At 49.2% G+C, this 20,094-nt stretch overlaps 1 protein-coding gene across 2 annotated transcripts in view; it reads right to left on the bottom strand.

The window, feature by feature from the left end:
- Positions 1–8,547: 8,547 nt before the first annotated feature.
- The window catches only part of LOC116755532 (L-gulonolactone oxidase), a 40,909-nt gene continuing 29,362 nt past the window's right edge, over positions 8,548–20,094 (bottom strand). For both annotated transcript variants that reach the window (XM_032635126.1, XM_032635127.1), the window contains exons 8-13: positions 17,270–17,377; positions 16,348–16,424; positions 12,553–12,702; positions 11,541–11,705; positions 9,983–10,073; positions 8,548–9,332 (exon numbers count right to left, since the gene is read on the bottom strand). In XM_032635126.1, coding sequence (XP_032491017.1) covers positions 9,204–9,332; positions 9,983–10,073; positions 11,541–11,705; positions 12,553–12,702; positions 16,348–16,424; positions 17,270–17,377 — 720 coding nt within the window. In that variant the 3' untranslated portion in view covers positions 8,548–9,203. The remainder of the gene's footprint in view (positions 9,333–9,982; positions 10,074–11,540; positions 11,706–12,552; positions 12,703–16,347; positions 16,425–17,269; positions 17,378–20,094) is intronic.

Genomic DNA, 20,094 nt, shown 5'->3' with positions numbered 1-20,094 from the left:
GAGTCGCATCCACAGTTGAGCATGAGGTGCAGACAGGAAGTGGCTCGGGGAGAGGTAATTGGGAGTGCGGGTGTAGACATAATAAGGACCATTTATTTGCAGTCATGCAGAATTGGGATCAAACCCAGGTCTGATTCTGGGGTCCATGGGGCCCTCGCTGGCCAGGCTCCCACCTTAGTATCCTCTCTAGACCCGGCATTTGCCCGGGGTTTTCTCGCTGTGACAGGATAGCTTGGCAAACCCAGGAAGTATGAAATGTATCTAAAGACAGCTCGAGAGGGACTCGGGTCTGCAGAATTTATTAATAGAACTGACGATTACCAAATCAGTCAATATGATAGCAAGCGAATGCCAGGCCAAGTGGAACAATTTACGAGGTTAATAATGAACTCTCTGTTTGCCCCTGGGATATCTCGACCCCTCTGTCAGAATCCTCCTGGAGGGTGACACTGCGCAGGGTGGGGTGGGGTGACGGCCGTTGGTCCAGCGCCTCCTGCCCTGCGCCCACCACTCTGAGGCCTCGGTCAACAGTTGCCTCCAGCCAGGTCAAGTCCACTCCAAGGTTGGGGAAGGGGAGTCACTCAGGCTAGGAGAGGGAATGGAGACAGGTCAGCACTTTACTTGCCCTCATCTGTTTGTTGCCTCCAGCACCAAAGGAGTAACGATAACGACGTTCAGCTGGGACCAGAAGTTCTCCTACAACCTCCTCTTGATATCCAGACCCTTCGGTGCCCAATTCAATAAAAACGTGCACCTGACCCACGCTGACCGCCACACAGGTGTGGGTGATGGGTGGACCAATTACTCCAGCCTCACATCCATAAAGAGGCTTTTGCCTTCTTTGGGAAGGGCTTCGTGCACAGGTATAAAATCACAGAGATGCACTGACAGCACCGAAGGAAGCTGTTCATTTCCCAGATTCAAGCCTGCGACCCCTCCCCAACCCACCTGCCCAGAGTGCACAAGGTATCATTCCTTTTCTTTCTTTTTAATTAAAAAAAATTTTTTTTGGCCGTGCCCCACGTCATGGGGGTAGCTTAGTTCCCTGACCAGGGATGGAACCCGTGCCCCCTGCAGTGGCATCTCGGAGTCTTAACCCCTGGACCCACTGCCAGGGGAAGTCCCAAGGTATCATTTTTTAAAATAGCAATTATCTGGAGCCTAGTGTAACATTCTCTCACTCTGTGTATGTAAAAACATCCATTTGTGGATGTCAAAACTTAAACCAAAATTTTGATAACTCTTTTTGGGAACTTTCTGGAAATGTCTGGGCCGCTCTTGATCCTGCCACATGGGGAAAGAAACTCAGGATGGAAACGAAGATAAGCCAGGCTTGGGTATTTAGTGCAGCTTCACTCAGACACTGCCTTGTATTTTTTCCCCCTTAGTTCACGGGTTCCTCACGGAACTATTTTTCGTAGCTATTTTTCCAGCTTCCACTGCCCCATCCTTGGAATAACTCCTGCTTTGGACTCATTTTAGTGACTGGAGACCTACAGGTAAGATCTTCCTAGTAGCGGACCCAGAGACACCCCTTCTAACTGTGAAACCTATCTTTGTGGAGAGATTTCTTCCCTCTCGGCACTGCCCCTCCTCCAGGGCGTCCCTCGGGGTTTGCTCCCTTCTCTGAGGCTTTCCTGGTCGCTTTAGGGTTTGGGACTAGCCAGCCTCTTGCCTGTAGGTCAGAGGGGGACGCTTTGCCCCGCCTGCGCCCGCACCTCGAAGGATCCCGACAGCTGCCACCAGGGGGCGGCATGAATCCCTGTTCCGGGGCTGACAGCGGACGCGGACCTTGAGAGAAGGACCAGAGTTGCGCTCCGGATCCGCTGATGGCTGGGCTTCGCTGCCCTCTCTCCCTCCAGTCAGGTGACCCACCCACATCCCCGTATCTTTCCTCTGGGCCCAGCCCCTGCAGGTGGCCAAGTTGACTCTGCAGATTTGGGGTTATCCCCATGCAGAGACACCTACAATTGAAGTGAGGGGGCATCTGGCTTGGCTTGGCTTTTAAATGTCCCACATCTTTGCATTTGGGGAGGCTTTCTGAGCGGTGGTGCATCCTTCTGGGACCCTCAGAGCTCACCCGGAGCCCTCCCGTTCTCAGCTGTGAATTTGTGGGGTGATGGGGCCAGGCGGCCGCCCTGAGGGGAGGAGCTGTCCAGAGTTCACTCAGTCGGCTTCATGAGATTTATACGGTTCCTTTTGGCCGGTGACCACTCACCGCAAATTCAACTTTGAGAGCTGCTCACGGCCCAACAGCTCTGATGCTGTACTATGATTTAGTTTCACACTGGCCCAGGGGGACCGCCTTCCTCATCCTGCCAGCCGATTCCTTAGCTGGCAATCACTGTTCGCTGTTAGAAGTACAGGCTCTGAGCCTCAGCACCCACGATTTTTCCGAGTCCCCTGAGATGAGTTGAGTGTGTGCCAGCGGGGCTCATGCTACCTGAGGCTTGGACGTGAGGGCAGTGCTGGGAGAGGCGAGAAGCCAGTCAGTGGGAACCTGGACCAGCAGTGGCCACGAGGAGACGAGGGAGGAGAGAAAAGTGGATCTACATTAGCAGTGCCTTCAGAAGCGCAATTTATGGCTTCAGTACACAGCTGGTACCAAAAAGACTCTGCAAGGAGAATTTTTTTGCGGGGGAGGATGACCTTCAGGCATCAAAAGATCTCAAATCAAAGGAAGAGTAAATTATATTCATCAAAAGCCTGATCCAGAAAGGGGACCCAGGTTCTCTGGTAATTAAAACATCTATTTCCAGAACATTCTTTGGCCTCAGCATTCCAGGAATTGAAGTTTTACTGAACCTCAGGGTTTGGGGCTTAAGTCATTGCACTGTGTGTTCCTTAATGTCTGTACTTCTCCCCCTGGGGTAGATGTGAGGTGCGATAAAAGCACATAACAAACATGGCACTCCTGCATTGAGCAGAAATGTCATTTAAATATTTGGAAAATAGAACATTGCTCAAAAGTTTAAAACAAAATTACATAATGAAATAGAATGCAAAATTCATAGATTTATTTATTTTTAAAATTAATTAATTATTTATGGCTGTGTTGGGTCTTTGTTTCTGTGCGAGGGCTTTCTCTAGTTATGGCGAGCGGGGGCCACTCTTCCTCGCGGTGCGTGGGCCTCTCACTATCGCAGCCTCTCTTGATGCGGAGCACAGGCTCCAGACGCGCAGGCTCAGCAGTTGTGGCTCACGGGGCTAGTTGCTCCGTGGCATGTGGGATCTTCCCAGACCAGGGCTCGAACCCGTGTCCCCTGCATTGGCAGGCAGATTCTCAACCACTGCGCCACCAGGGAAGCCCCAAAATTCGTAGATTTTAAAAATTAAATTGCAGCTATTGAAAATACAGGGCTTCAGGATGTACTTTGGTTTACTGGCACTGCCTTTCCTAACGTGCTATGCGACGTTGGACAAGTATCCTGACCTCTCTGAGCCTCTGTTTCCTCATCTATAGAACATGGGAGTGACTCGGACTCCGCCATTTCCCAAGCCTCAGGATTTAGCCTGCCATGCTTTTCTTTGTATTAACTTCACCAATCCATCTCTTTCCTTATGTATCAGTCAGGGTCCTCCAGAGAAATAGAACCAAGGAATATGTTTATGTCAGACTGATTTCAAGGAGTTGGCTCAAGCCTGAAATCTGTAGGGCAGCCCCACAGGCTGGAAACCCAGCCAGGAGCTCTTGAGACAGAACTTATTCTCCCAGAAACCTCAAGTGTTTGTTTTTATGGCCTTTCAGTTGATTGCATGAGGCCCACGTACATTTTGGAGGGTAATTTCCTTTACTTAAGGTCAACTCGTGGTAGATGTTAAGTGTATCCACAAAATACCTCTTTCAGAACAACACCTAGATCGGTGTTTGATGAAACAATTCAGACTGTAGCCCAGTAAGTTGACACATACCTACTGTCCACACCTGGTGGCGGTGAGTGGGGCTGGTTTCATGGGTTCTTGGCCTGTACAGTGCTCAGAAGGACCCCATGCTTGTTTTAATGCTCTGCTGTCACCCTCTTGAAATTCTGTTTTTTTCAGTTGAAGTATAGTTGCCCTCGTGAAATTCTTAATCGTTTGTGCTGGGCCCTGTGAATTACACAGCTGGTCCTGCTGAAGGGGTAGCTCTTGCCCTCGAGGCCGTGGACTTAGGTCTCGAGCCAGCCTCTCTGGGGAAGTTGAGTCCAAGTGGACTGGCCAGGTGTCTGTGGCTGTACCATTTCCCTGACACTCCATTACACACTCCCTGGTATTGCTATTTAATGCCCTATGCACATTACTCTTGTTTCCCTGAATTCAAGTATAAATTTCTTTACTTTCATTGGGGTAAAAATATATATAACATAAAATGTACCATTTTAAGCATTTTTCAGTGCACAGTTCAGTGGCATTAAGTACATTCACTTTATTGTGAAACCATCACTCCCATCCGTCCCCAGAATTTTTCATCTTCCCCAACTGAAACTCTGTACCAGTTAAACACTATCTCCTACTCTCCCTCCCTCCCAGCCCCTGCCACCCACTGTTCTACCTTCTGTCTCTGCGAATCTGACTACTGTAGGTACCTCATGTAATTGGAATTGTACAGCATTTCTCTTTTTGTGACTGTCTTATTTCACATAGCAGAATATTCTCAAGGCTCATTAATTGTAGCATATATCAAAGTTTCCTTCCTTCTTAAGGCTGATAGTCCATTGTATGTACATTCCACAATTTATGCAGTCATCCATCAGTGGACATTTGGGTTGCTTCTACATTTTGGCACCTGTGAATAATGCTGCTATGAACGTGGGTGTGCAAATATCTCTTTTGAGTCCCTGCTTTCTGTTCTTCTGGGTATGTGCCAGAAGTGGAATTGCTGGATCATGTGGTAATTCTATGTTTTGCTTTCTGAGGAACTTCCGTACCATTTTCCACGGCAGCTGCACCATTTCATTTCCACCAGCAACGCACAAGGATTCCAATTTCTCCAGGTCCTCGACAACACTTGTTATTTTCTGTTGTTATTGTTTTGGTAATAGTGATCCTAATGGGTGTAAAGTGATATCTCATGGTGATTTCATTTGCATTTCCCTAGTGATTAGTGATGTGGAGCCTCTTTTCACGTGCTTACTGATCATTTGTATATCTTCTTTGGAGAAATGTGTATTTAGGTCCTTTGTCCATTTTTTTTTAAAGAAATTTTGCCTTATTTAAAAAAAAATTTATTTATTTATTTATGGCTGTGTTGGGTCTTCGTTTCTGTGCGAGGGCTTTCTCTAGTTGCGGCGAGCGGGGGCCACTCTTTATCGCGGTGCGTGGGCCTCTCACTGTCGCGGCCTCTTTTGGGGAGCACAGGCTCCAGAGGCCCAGGCTCAGTAGTTGCGGCTCACGGGGCTAGTTGCTCCGCGGCATGTGGGATCTTCCCAGACCAGGGCTCGAACCCGTGTCCCCTGCATTGGCAGGCAGATTCTCAACCACTGCGCCACCAGGGAAGCCCCCAAATTCATAGATTTTAAAAATTAAATTCCAGCTATTGAAAATACAGGGCTTCAGGATGTACTTTGGTTTACTGGCACTGCCTTTCCTAACGTGCTATGCAACGTTGGACAAGTATCCTGACCTCTCTGAGCCTCTGTTTCCTCATCTGTAGAACGTGGGAGTGACTTGGACTCTGCCATTTCCCAAGCCTCAGGATTTAGCCTGCCATGCTTTTCTTTGTATTAACTTCACCAATCCATCTCTTTCCTTATGTATCAGTCAGGGTCCTCCAGAGAAATAGAACCAAGGTATATGTTTATGTCAGACTGATTTCAAGGAGTTGGCTCAAGCCTGAAATCTGTAGGGCAGCCCCACAGGCTGGAAACTCAGCCAGGAGCTCTTGAGACAGAACTTATTCTCCCAGAAACCTCAAGTGTTTGTTTTTAAGGCCTTTCAGTTGATTGCATGAGGCCCACGTACATTTTGGAGGGTAATTTCCTTTACTTAAGGTCAACTCGTGGTAGATGTTAAGTGTATCCACAAAATACCTCTTTCAGAACAACACCTAGATCGGTGTTTGATGAAACAATTCAGACTGTAGCCCAGTAAGTTGACACATACCTACTTTCCACACCTGGTGGCGGTGAGTGGGGCTGGTTTCATGGGTTCTTGGCCTGTGCAGTGCTCAGAAGGACCCCATGCTTGTTTTAATGCTCTGCTGTCACCCTCTTGAAATTCTGTTTTTTTTAGTTGAAGTATAGGTGCCCTCGTGAAATTCTTAATCGTTTTGTGCTGGGCCCTGTGAATTACACAGCTGGTCCTGCTGAAGGGGTAGCTCTTGCCCTCGAGGCCGTGGACTTAGGTCTCGAGCCAGCCTCTCTGGGGAAGTTGAGTCCAAGTGGACTGGCCAGGTGTCTGTGGCTGTACCATTTCCCTGACACTCCATTACACACTCCCTGGTATTGCTATTTAATGCCCTATGCACATTACTCTTGTTTCCCTGAATTCAAGTATAAATTTCTTTACTTTCATTGGGGTAAAAATATATATAACATAAAATGTACCATTTTAAGCATTTTTCAGTGCACAGTTCAGTGGCATTAAGTACATTCACTTTATTGTGAAACCATCACTCCCATCCGTCCCCAGAATTTTTCATCTTCCCCAACTGAAACTCTGTACCAGTTAAACACTATCTCCTACTCTCCCTCCCTCCCAGCCCCTGCCACCCACTGTTCTACCTTCTGTCTCTGCGAATCTGACTACTGTAGGTACCTCATGTAATTGGAATTGTACAGCATTTCTCTTTTTGTGACTGTCTTATTTCACATAGCAGAATATTCTCAAGGCTCATTAATTGTAGCATATATCAAAGTTTCCTTCCTTCTTAAGGCTGATAGTCCATTGTATGTACATTCCACAATTTATGCAGTCATCCATCAGTGGACATTTGGGTTGCTTCTACATTTTGGCACCTGTGAATAATGCTGCTATGAACGTGGGTGTGCAAATCTCTCTTTTGAGTCCCTGCTTTCTGTTCTTCTGGGTATGTGCCAGAAGTGGAATTGCTGGATCATATGGTAATTCTATGTTTTGCTTTCTGAGGAACTTCCATACCATTTTCCACGGCAGCTGCACCGTTTCATTTCCACCAGCAACGCACAAGGATTCCAATTTCTCCAGGTCCTCGACAACAATTGTTATTTTCTGTTGTTATTGTGTTGATAATAGTGATCCTAATGGGTGTAAAGTGATATCTCATGGTGATGTCATTTGCATTTCCCTAGTGATTAGTGATGTGGAGCCTCTTTTCACCTGCTTACTGATCATTTGTATATCTTCTTTGGAGAAATGTGTATTTAGGTCCTTTGTCCATTTTTTTTTTAAAGAAATTTTGCCTTATTTAAAAAAAATTTATTTATTTATTTATGGCTGTGTTGGGTCTTCGTTTCTGTGCGAGGGCTTTCTCTAGTTGCGGCGAGCGGGGGCCACTCTTCATCGTGGTGCGTGGGCCTCTCACTGTCGCGGCCTCTGTTGGGGAGCACAGGCTCCAGAGGCGCAGGCTCAGTAGTTGCGGCTCACGGGCCTAGTTCCTCCGCGGCATGTGGGATCCTCCTAGACCAGGGCTCGAACCCGTGTCCGCTGCATTGGCAGGCGGATTGTCAACCACTGCACCAGCAGGGAGGCCCCTTCGTCTATTTTTTTTTTTTTTTTTTTTGCTGTACGCGAGCCTCTCACTGCTGTGGCCTCTCCGGCCGCGGAGCAACAGGCTCCACATGCGCAGGCCCAGCGGTCATGGCTCACGGGCCCAGGCACTCCACGATATGTGGGATCCTCCCGGACCAGGGCACGAACCCGTGTCCCCTGCATCGGCAGGCAGACTCCCAACCAGTGCCCTTTGTCCATTTTTGATCAGTTGTTTTTGTGTTGTTGAGGAGTTCTTATATAGTCTGCGTATTAGCCTCTTATGAAACATATGGTTAAAATATACATTTCTGGATGCCAGGAACCTGTCTTAAGGTTCTTTTTTTAAAAATAAATTTAGTTATTTAATTTTTGGCTGCATTGGGTCCTTGTTGCCGCGCACGGGCTTTCTTTTAGTTGCAGTGAGCAGGGGCTACTCTTCGTTGTGGTGCATGGGCTTCTCACTGCGGTGGCTTCTCTTGTTGTGAGCATGGGCTCTAGGCGTGCGGGGTTCAGTAACTGTGGCACTTGGGCTCAGTACTTGTGGCTGATGGGCTCAGTTGCTCTGAGGCATGTGGGATCTTCCTGAACCAGGGCTCGAACCTGTGTCCCCTGCATCGGCAGGCGGATTCTTAACCACTGCGCCACCAGGGACGCCCCTTAAGGTCCTTTTAATTCCCCCAAAGCACTTGGCACCTTGTAGATGCTCAACAAGAGTCTGGTGAAAGAATAGCCACAAAGTGTGGTAGGTCAGAGGCAGCTTGAAACTAAGTTTGCAGGAGGGCTATGAAGAGCATTTTCCAGGCAAGTTCGAGACCCGTTACCTCTGGAAGGCAGTCGGGGAATCAGGGAGCCCCCTGCTCCCAAAGGATTACCTTGGAGATGAAGAGGAGGGAGCAGAGAGTGAATGAACTCTTGGCCTTTATTAAAAAGAAGGCAAGGAGAGTCCCACTCCCCAAACATCCCCTGGAATAGACACACTGTAGGTCGGGCTATGGGAGGTCAGATGGACAGGTGGACCCTCTGGAAGAGGGCAGTCCCAGGGCAGGGGGCACGCACCTGAGCATCTGAAAGACCCTCGAGAGTGAAAGGAAGCAGAGCACAGCACACACGACCTCTGTGCCCAAACACTTGCCAGGGGGACCCCTCCCTGCATGGGTGGGCAAGGGATCCCTGGAGCTCCAGACACCCAACCAGCGGGTGGAACCTGTGAAAGGCTGAATCCTGACCTCCTAGACACAGAACATTTGGGGGCTTCTCTGTCTTCTGGGAAACAGCATGTGGTGATTGCAGGCTTGGGCTGAAAGGATGCGGCTGAAGAGGTAAATGGGGATTTGGTGCACTTCCTTACATGGGGTTCCTGTGAGGATGAGGGAAGTGGGAGCTGCCCGGATCCAGACTCCTTACTCTGGGTTAGAGCAGCTGTGGGCACCGCGGCAGAGCGCCTGGGGAAGAGGTCTGTTCCCCATCAGGCCGGAGGGGCGCTGAGCCTTCAGCCTCGTGGGAAGTGGGCCTGGGGAATGGGATGGGGTGGGCTTGGCTTGTTTTCTGTTTGTGCTTCAGTAGAACGCCTTCTCCAGATACGCATTCAGGAACATCCCCGAGGGGTCCAGCTTTTCTCGGATGGCACAGAACTTCGGAAAGGCAGGATACATTTTCTCGAAGTCCTTCCGGGTGCAGTTGTGGGCCTGAGGAAGCAACCAGATTCAACAGGCCTCGTTCCCTGGAACCAGCATTGCAGCGGAGCTGCAAACAGGCCCCCACGTCTGGATGCCTGCATGTGTGACGCTGCTACCCCCAGGCACACACAAGCACATACATGCATGCGTTCATTCACATGCACCTATAATGTAGAGACCCAAAGAGGAGGGAGGAAGTTCTTGGAAAGTAAAGAAGGAAGGTGTTAAAATGCAGCATTAAACTTCCCATTCCCTTTGCCACCTGGCAGTGTGTGAGTGGAGAGGGCTCTGGCCCCAATTCAACTGCTAATTAGTAAGTAAGTCCCATCACCTCTGAGAGACCCCTAGTTTCCTGTCTGTTAAATAGACCCACCGCCTTATCCTGCTCGTAGGGTTACTATGAGAATTAAATAAAATGAAAGGTGAGGAAGTCTTCTGAAAACTCAGAGAATTAGTCACTGGGCTGTTGGAACATGAATGCAGGGGGAAGATGGGTCTGGTTAGGGTCGTGGGGGCCCTCCTTCCTGTCACTTGCTCAGCCCAAGTTTCCCCACATCTAAGCCTTGGGCAGGCAGGGCAACTGGGAGGAGAGGCGCCCTCTGGTGCAAGCCTCAGCTCACAGCAGCTGCCCAGCTGACAACCCCCATGAAACATCCTACCTTGGCCCAGTGGGGCCTGCCCCCCACCTTCTTCATGATGGTCTCGTAGGCCAGCCAGTAGTCCAGCCGCGGCACGTCCTTGCCGTAGGGCCTGGGGAGGGGGCAGAAGGAGGTGAGGCCCTGTCTCTGCTTTGCACGGTCCCACCCACTGTTATTAGGCACCTTGCCTGTGCCCTCAGGACATGGACAGCAGTGACCCAGCACCTTGAGGGCTTCTGCTCAGAAGGATTTGGAAAAGGTTTACATCCTCTTGCATATTTTTTAACTGGCCACTGAAAGTTGTCATGAGTTTAAATAATTTTAAAGATTTGTGTGTGTGTGTGTATGTATGTATATATATATATATATATACACACACACACACACATATATGTATGTATATTTATATACTCATGTAGCTTGAAGATTTCAATTTTAAATCTAAATATTTTAAAATGTAAATTAAAAAAATTTAATGTAAAGATTACTTTAAGGAGATATATATATACATATATATGTATATATACACACACACACACAAACCTTAAAAATAAATATTTATATCAGAATCCCCTCATTGATGTATGGAAAGCATGGCCATATAACCTAGTTGGTCAGTCCTGCAAAGTCAGATTTACTGACAGAAAAAATCGAAGTCAGAGCTTTAAAAATTCAAATGTTATGATGCAGCCCCATGGCAACTTTCTCACTTCTGAATTTACATGCACAGGTAGGGATAAGATAGACAGACAGATGTGGATGAGGCTGGCTGCAAGTCTGTCCCTACATGAAATAAGCCCCCTCTCATTCAGTACGCATTTCAGAAACTCTCTTCTGGCTTCGGGGACTCCCGCCAGGACAGCGCCTTCTTGAATTGTCCCTTGGGATCCCTTGAGTTTGGGGTATTTTACATGCTGGAGAAATACAGCATAGTAAGATTCAGGCTGGGAGAGAGTATATTTGTCTTTTGCAAAGTCAGAGAAGGGCTGTTATCAATGGGGGATGGGAAGGAAGGAAGACATGTCTTAGGCAGGAAGTTTTAGAAAAGAGGAGCTTCTTAAACCGTCCATGCCCGCCCCGTAAGCCCCATACAAGAGATTATTGTGCAACTAATCAGGTATCGGCACAGGGCCTGGTGGAGCCGGTTGAGATGGACAAATGCATCCAGGCCTGATTCTCTTTTTGGCTGAACTGAAACCTGGCCTCAGAATCCTTCTCGACACAGTTCCAGGCTCTGGGAATCAATGACTAGGGCAGGCACAGGAGATAGCATAGACTTGTCATTCAGTAATATCAGCTTCACAAGTAGTAGCTATGCATATTAACATTAAAATTACTATTACATATTCATTAATATTAATGACTGCATTAACATAACATAGGCTAGAAAGGGTGGTTGTAGGAACTGGAAGGAGAGAAAGACGATTTTCTGCGGCCAGGATCAGGGAAGTCTCCCGGGAGAAGGTGGTGTTTGAACTGGACTTGAAAGCTGGGGAAGGAGAGGGGTCCCTTCGAAGCAGGGTGGCAGGGTGGGGGTAGGGAGCCCAGCCCCACCCTGCCCCCTCCACGCGCTGCTCACCTGTACATGATGATGTTCATGTAGCAACTGTCGCGCTGGAAGCAGGGGCTCAGCAGGATGTCGTCCCCCCGGGTGAAGCGCACCTCCACGGGGTAGTGGGCCACCACCCTGGGGTGCGCCTCCAGCATGGCCTTCAGCTCCAGCAGGGCCGCCTTGGTCTTCTCTCTGCACTCGGCCCAGGGGGATGGAACCCAGACCTCAAGAAGGGGCCTCCTGAGCTCCCATGAGGCTCTGCACGGCTTCCCAGCCTTGGGGGCCTCGGGGATCCCGGTCCCCAGGAGGCCCCTTCCTCATGGCTGCTCTCAAAGTCCTCACAGAAGAGGAGACCTACCAACTGCTCCCAGCTCAGATCCCAGGGACCCCACCCAATCGGGGGCTCCCCTTGGGTCTCTGACCACAGCTGTCCCATGCCCCAGCCTCCTCTTTTTCAGACAGTCAGGTCACTGATTCCAAGACTTCTACTTTTTCTAATAGTCCTTCCCCAAGAGTGTGGTGGCCTCAGTCCCTGAACATGGTAATAGAGGCACCCCTTAAGCCCTGGGCACCAACCCTCCCCCCCACCCCGCCTTTTCTTGAAGAGGGACAAAGAGGGGCAATTCAGAGAGAAAGCTGCAGTGATCTGGGCTACAGACCTAGCCTCAGTCCTGAGGGGGTGTGTCCCTAGGGACTGAGATGCAGCGTACCGGCCCCCAGCCTGCTCCATGGGACTCAGCCGACGAGGGACAACGCAGGTGACAGTCTTTCAGAAAAACCAGATGCTGGCCAGCCTGCTGTTACCCAGCTGCATGGCTGGAGAGGAGCTGATGGGGAAAGCGGAGGGGATCCCCTGGCTGGTTTCCCTGAGAGTCACAATGGTGCAAGGGCACCGGATGGGGATTCAGAGCCTCCAGTTTGCCCCCCACAAATAACAGGTAGAACGGGGAGCCTGGTTGGCAGTGTACGTGCTAGGGCAGATCCCAAGGGAATCTGTTTGTTGCCGACCCACCCGCAGGCTGGCCCACACAGCCCCTACCTGGGGATGGCCCAGTCCTGCACGTGTTGCTTGAAGCGGCACTCGTAGGTGAAGATCTTGTGGCTGCGGTTGCAGTTTTCCTTCTTCCCATTGAACAGGAGCCAGAAGAAAAAGCGGTTGATCCAGCCCACGAGGCCTGGGAGGAAGGTGCTGGGGGGGCAGGGCAGAGGGGCCTGTGATCATCGTATTATCCAGCAGTGAGTGAGTGCCGGCTGTTTGCTCGGCGCCGGGCTGAGTCCTTTACAAACCAGGACTTCATTCTCCACATACTCTGCCATGTACGCTTACCTACAGCCTGGAAATCCCTCCAGGGAATGTGAATATCGCCCTCCATCACTCTCTCCATGGCTGCCCCATGATCCAGTTATGGATTTTATCTCACATTTTATCCCTCTCTTCCCCTTTAATGACTAGGTTATTCTCAGGGTTTGGGTTTGGTGAAAAACCCAAACTTTGATTAAAAAAAAAAAAAAAACACGTAACATAAAATTTACCATCTTAACCACTGTTTAAGTGTACAGTTCAGTAGTGTTAAGTATATTCACATCGCTGTGTGGTGCATCTCCAGAATCTTGCAAAACTGAAGCTCTGTCCCCACTAAACAACAGCTCCCCATTGCGCCCTCCCTCCAGCCCCTGGCAACCCCCATTCTACTTCCTGTCTCGATGAATTCGACTACTCTGGGTGCCTCATAAAAGTGGAATCACGCGATATTTGTCCTTTTATGTGTCTGGCTTAGTTCACTTAGCATAATGTTTTCAAGACTCATTCACATTGTAGCATGTGTCAGGATGTCCTTCCTTTTTAAGGCTGGATAGTATTCCGGTGTATGGACATACCCCATTTTGTTTATCCAGTCATCCATCAGATACCTGTGTTGCTTCCACCTTTTGGCTGTTGTAATAATGCTGCTGTGAGCGCAAGTGTGCAAATATCTCTTTGCAATCGTGCTTTCGGTTCTTTCCGATATATCCTCAGAAGTGGAATTGCTGGGTCCTATGGAAATTCTATTTTTAAGTTTTTGAGAAACCTCCATACTGTTTTCCCTAGCGGTTGCACCATTTTACATTCCCACCAACAGCGCAGAAGGGTCCAATTTCTCCACATCCTCGCCAAAGCCTGTCATTTTCGGTGTAGTATCACCACGTGCCACACCATAACAAAGGTCTTTGTACTTATATTCTTACCAGATTGTTGGGGCAAAGGGCAGGCAGAGTTTTAATTTCAGCAAGTTGCTGCCAGTTTAATTTCCATAAGGACTGTAGTAATTCACCCTCCTTCCACACCTGGCCATCCTGGGAGGACTTGATTGTTGTAAGCGGCCAGTGGGGGCCAGTGGCCTAGCATGCGGGCTGGGCTTATGGATTCTTGTGTTTGGAAATGAGCTGCCCAAGGAATTGCAAAGGGAAGGCTCTGCGCTTCTTGGGCCACGAAGGAGCCGTCACCTGGCTTTCTGCTCTGGGAAACTCATTCACCAAGTCACATTCTTCCAAATGTATACTTACACACACGCACAGATTAAAGTTCATTTTTTTTGTCTTTATAAAAGAAATCAATTTTCACTGTAGATGTGTTGGGAAGCCAAGAAAGCAAAATCAGCCTTCTCCTTGCTTCTCCTTCTCCTGCAGGGGTTGGGAGGGTGAAAAGTACACGCTGCAGGGGTTGGAAGAGGAGGAGAACGCTGTCTCTCTCAAGGCAGATGCTCTCTGGTGTCCCAGGCCAGCATGGCCATGGGGCAGCTCCCACCGGCCCCAGGGCACCAGGCTGTTCTCAGCACAGGAGCTGAGCTTGGCCCTGGTCCTGGCTGACCCTCCAGGGATCTGTTCCCGAGAAAGCCTGTCTCTCTGTCCTGGTCAGCCAGGGCCAACACCATCACCCCTACGGTTGACCGCTACTGAACACCTCAAGGACAGGGACCAAGCTTTTCGTTAGCATTTCCTACACAAATACTATGAGCCTCCTCTAGGTGCCAGGTGTTCTCTGGGGCTCTGAGGATTGACAGTGACAGGACAGACGGCATCCCTGCCCTCATGGGGCTATAGTGAGTCTGATCGCAAAGCAGCCATTAAGTCACCAGGTATCCAATCCATTATGTTAGTTTTCATTCCCGCATCCTTGGGCACATAATTCAGCGAGAGGCCCAGAGCTGCAGGGATGAGGCTGGGTGGATGCAGTTTCCAGAAGACATGAAAAGGGGGGCCACATGGGCTGTGCTCAGAGGTCACGGAGCTCCCTCGGAGCATCCGCCCTGGCTGGGATGTGCCAACTGTGATTTACAGCCCAATTTATTTAGATGCTCCCTGGGACCAGACTCCACAGACACAAGCACATACAACTGCCAGGCTGCTGTGATGGAAGGGGAGAGAAGCTGGCTGGGCATTTTCCACTCTCGCCCCCGATCCGTCATCTGATGGAGCGATGGCCTCTAGGTTGGGCTCACCGTCTTTAAAAAGACACCAGAGTCCTCAAGATAAAAGACTAGATGGCTACATTCGATAAAATTAAATACATCTACACATGATAAAACACCATGAAAGTGAAAGATAAGACACCAACAGGGAGAAGGTGACGCAACACACATAACCAGAAAAGGGCCGGTGCTCAAGATACATGTAAATAAAGCTGTACAAAACACTAAGAAAAAAACAACCCAATTTTTTAAAAGAACAAAGTGCGTAAATGGGCACCTCACAGAAGAGAAATCTGAAAGATCAATAAACTGAAAAGCTGGGCAACCTTATTAATAATCAGGGAAATAAGAATTAAAAACCATAATGAGGTACCATTTAACACACAGCACACAAAAATTTAAAAGCCTGACAGGTCCAATTTTGTCCAGCTTATGGAGGACAGAGAACCTTACAGTGCATGGCAGTTAACTTGGTATTACTGCTTAGGAGAACAACTTGATCTTATAAAATGAAAGATGCTTATACTGGGTGACCCAGGAGTTCCACTCATGATTATACACTCAAGACATCAGAAGCAATTTTCCAGAATGCTCACAGGAACGTTGTTTGTAATGGACAAAAATATTCCTGAGGACAACCCAAATATCCATCAACAAGAGCATGGATACATACATTGCGGTAAATGCGTACGGTGGAAAATGACTACTTACAGCTATTCATATCAACACAGAAAAATATCACTATCAAAGCTGAATTACCAATTTCTTCTTTCAGGATTCAGAAAACTACAGTATCGATAAAAGCAAGAGAATGATAAGCATAAAGTCTAGGGGGGTGGTTTACCTTTTTGGGGAGATACTGTGATCTGGGAGTTCCACCAAGAGGACTCCAATTTTACTAGTGTTGTCTCACTTCTTAATACGGTAGCAACAACAAGATATGGGTGCTTACTATATTAGTCTTTATATTTTAAATGTGTGTTGCCTATATTATTTACATGTATGAAACATTTCAAAAATCTTTATCTGATGCCATTCCATGTCTTGGCTGGATACAGAGTCACCACTCAAGGCCCCATAAAACCTTCCCCATCACTCATAGTTACGTGTTTGGTGGCAGACATGGGGCCTGAGCCTGAGCACAGACTTCAGGCTGGGAAGGAGGTAAGAAACAGGACAATACGAAGCTTCACAACACCTGTGAGCCAGGGAGTGCGGCTTGGGCACTGGTATTTTTTAAAAAGCTCTCCAGGGTTGAAAACCCCTGCTCTGGACCCAGGAGACAGACCCAGTTTGCACAACTAGGTAGGACGTTGTTCTTCTGATGGACCACATCTGCAACAGTATATGGCGGGTGCTGGGAAAAGAGACACTTGCATTCCTACCTGATCCAGAGCAGGAACTCCAGTAAATAGAATCCCACAGCATAGTCCCAAAACCAGTTGGCTGAAGAGGAGGGAGGCTGGGAAGCAGAATTTGTGGTCAGTTTGGGGCCAGAGCTGAGTGTCTCCTTAGAAGGAGATGTGTCCCAGGAGAGGCTGTGTGTGTGTCACGGGGGAAGGGTGACCCACCTGCCAGGATGATTGAAAGCCTCACTTCCTACCGCTGATTCCCATGCCCTATCCCCTCGGTTTTATGCTTTTTTTATATGTTCATGTATTTTGCACAAGACAAAAATGTGCATCTGTCCCTCCTCTTCAGAGCCCACGAGCCGGGTGTCCAGCAATCATCCTTTATGAACCCTACGCCAGCCCCTTATACACACAGTAGGTGTCCTGGCTTTTGCCTGACTTGTTCAATCAACATCACCCTAAGTGACGGTTTTGTTTTCTTCTGCTGAGAAGCAGCTTGTTTGCTAAGGTCACAGTGGGGAGACAAAACCAAGGGTTTCTTCACCTGTACGGTTGGGGGTGGGAAAGATGGGGGTGCTGGAGGGAAGGTGGGATGTATTAGCTGGCTTCTGAGGTCTAGCCCAGCTTCCTAGGACTCAGCCTATCCTGTCCTGCCCACACCTCTGTCCCCTGTTCCCCTGCCCCACATCTAGATTGTCTCTTGACCTCACCCCTACGCATCCCTCCCCGCAGACACATGGACCCTTACTGGGCCCACCTTCCTTCTTCCTTCCACCCTCTGGCCTTTTGTGCTTCTCTCCTCAGGCTCAGTGATGCTCACCCTTGCTTTTCCTCTCACCTCTCACGGCTCAACAGCACGATAACAGGCGTCAGGCGCCCTGGGAGCTGGCGGGGGTGGGTGGGGACGTGTGGGAATGGTGGGCTGTGTGTGAGGAGGGGAAGATGCCCCGGCTACCTTGTTGGTGTGGTCCTGGTAGATGACGCTGACGTTCTCGCTGTGCGGGAACCAGAGGAAGCGGAAGTATTCAGATTTTTTCAGGTGGCTGTCCAGGTTGTCAAGAACCTGTCCGAGGCAGGAGGGAGGAGCAGAGATTGTATTGGTCACAGGATGACGGTGGGGATGCTGGGAGCCAGAGCCCACCATCAAAAGAAAATACCTGAACTTGTCCTAACATTGCCAAATAGCACAGAATGTGTCTTATAAGATGCTGGCCGTTAACAATATCCACTTACAGGTGGACTTCCTTTAGTAACTTAGAGGACAAAAACGACCTCTCATTTGTTCTGGCTTGAGTAATTACTATCTATGTAAGTTTGGGCAAGCGCCTCAGTTTCCTTATCTGTAAAGTGGGATTAATAACAGTACCCATGTCAGGACTGTTATGAAGATTAAATGCATTAATGCTTAGAAAGTGCTTAAAACGGTGTCACAAGCTTGGTGAGCCCTGTACGGGTACGGGCTGCTGCTGCCGCTCTTACTCTTACATTGTCATTGTCATCATCGCTTATCCCCACAAGGCCTGACATGTCCAGGGCCCTCAATAAAATGGACACGAGAGCCTTGCTCGAATATGGCTCATCATTTGCACACGTGGAAATAACACTGCAGAGCAAATCATGTCTCCTTGACATCCATCAAGCGGATACAGGACAAGTTCTGAGCCAAAGCAGAGACGGATTTGGGGTTTGACAGGCAGCCGGGAGGTAGGGGAGGAGCAGTGGTCCTGGAGTAAGTTCTGGATTCATGTCCTGGCTCTGGCGACCTTGCAGGAACCACATCCCCTGAGCCTTGGCTTTCCCACCAATAACATGTGGGCACTTGTGCAGATGAAATGAAATAACCTATGCTGAATCTTCCGAGTTGAGTGCCTGCCACGTGGCCTGTGCCCAGTGGAGAGTCTTGTTTCTGAATGTGAGCAATGCTGCCACACATTTAGGGCCCCGGCCCTATTCCCCACCTGCCGAGTTCTCAGCTGTGAGTCTCAAGAAGCCCTCTGAGGCCTCTGGGCAGCATGTCTTCATCTGTAGAGACCTTAATAGTCTTCCTTCCTTCCTCCCTTCCTTCCTTCCTTCCTTCCTTCCTCCCTCCCTCCCTCCCTCCCTCCCTCCCTCCCTCCCTTCCTCCCTTCCTCCCTTCCTTCCTTTCCTTCCTTCCCTTCCTTCCCTTCCTTCCCTTCCCTTCCTTCCCTTCCCTTCCTTCCCTTCCTTCCCTTCCTTCCTTCCTTCCCTTCCTTCCTTCCTTCCTCCCTTCCTCCCTCCCTCCCTTCCTCCCTCCCTCCCTTCCAACTGTTGTGAGGACCAAGGGAGTTGCTGGATGTGAAAGCAGTTTATAAGCTGTTAAACACAACTTGTGATTTCCACATCTGATCAGGAAGGGAGGTGAAGCCAAGATGAAGCGCTGAGGTGAGCCCACCTAAAACTTCAGTTTGGAGCATCTGGGAGCAGTGGGGGAACTTTAGAATTGTGGATCCTTGTCATCACTTCAGGGAGGCCCCCTAACTTGTTAACCGATGCTTGATGGGGCCTGGGGGATACAGGAATGGGTTGCCTTCCAGTGACCTGGCTGCCATGCTAAGCCTCCCCCGGCCCATGCCAGGCCCAGGCTGTTGGTCACCCTATTGCATCTCCGCACGTGTCTCTCCAGTCTTCCCTATAATCCGCTCCTGCTGCCAAGGACGGTGGCTGACTTAGCTGCCTTCTTCGCTCTCACCGGCCCTCTCGCACTAGCCTCATAATTTGCTCCATTTTTCATCTCTCCAGACAATGTCACAGGGAAGCATCCCAAAACACAGCTCAAAAATCCCCAGCAGCGCTCCATCTCCTACAGAATCGAGCCCAAACAGTTCAGGACTAAGAAGCCTCCTTCTACAGACACTGTCCGGTACCTTCACCACTGGCCACGAGTGACAGTGGAGTACCTGGAAAGTGGGATCTGACCTGAGATGTATTATAATTTTAAAGCTCCATGTAAATCCGCCCCCGCCCGGCCCCAAAGCTCTCTCCTTCCATTCTAAGCAGTTTCTATTTATATCACATCCATCCCAGAAGTATATTACAGGTATTGAAGCATACATCTGTCTCTGAAATTCATCAAGCGTCTCCTATAGGTCAGTGACGATTTCATTCATATTTAGTTTCTCCCCGAGGGCAGAGATCAGCAAATTTTCTTTCTGTAAAGGGCCAGATAGTAAATATTTTAGGCTTTACCGTCTCTGTTCCAGCTACACAACTCTACCATGGTAGCGTGAAAGCAGCCACAGAGGATACATTAACAAGGAACGTGGCCGTGTGCCAATAAAACTTTATTTACAAAAGCAGGCAGTAAGCCAGCTGTTCTCTGTGGGCCGTAGTTTCCCAACCCCTTGCCCTAGAGCTGCTAGCGTAGCTCCTTGGACACAATAAATGCGGGAGGGCCCTATGATTCCTTATTTGAAGAGGAGGGCCTTTTCTGCTGGGCTATAGACCTGGGGAAAGTTCAGGAAGAAACTCCAGAACCCTGTTACTATCACTTCCCTCCTGACTGGGTGGTGGACCCCTGACCCATCACCTCCGGGCAGAGCTGATTTTCTCCTGAGAGAGCAGGGAACACAGTCTGGGGCTTGGATGGAGGATGGGGCTAGGACACGAGAGAGCAGAAAATCCCCCATTTCCTCATGTCCCAGCATCCAAGGCCATCCCATATTGCCCAGAATCTTAGCAGTAAATGTAATGGTGCCCCTTTCTCAGCTCTGGTGACTGAGAGATGCGCGCCCAGATTTCCACCCCGAATGGAGTGATGAG

This window comes from Phocoena sinus, chromosome 6 (assembly GCF_008692025.1).
Source record: "Phocoena sinus isolate mPhoSin1 chromosome 6, mPhoSin1.pri, whole genome shotgun sequence".
NCBI classification, from domain to species: domain Eukaryota; kingdom Metazoa; phylum Chordata; class Mammalia; order Artiodactyla; family Phocoenidae; genus Phocoena; species Phocoena sinus.
The sequence above is the reverse complement of the archived record's forward strand: the minus strand, read 5'-3'. Positions and strand labels throughout refer to the sequence as shown.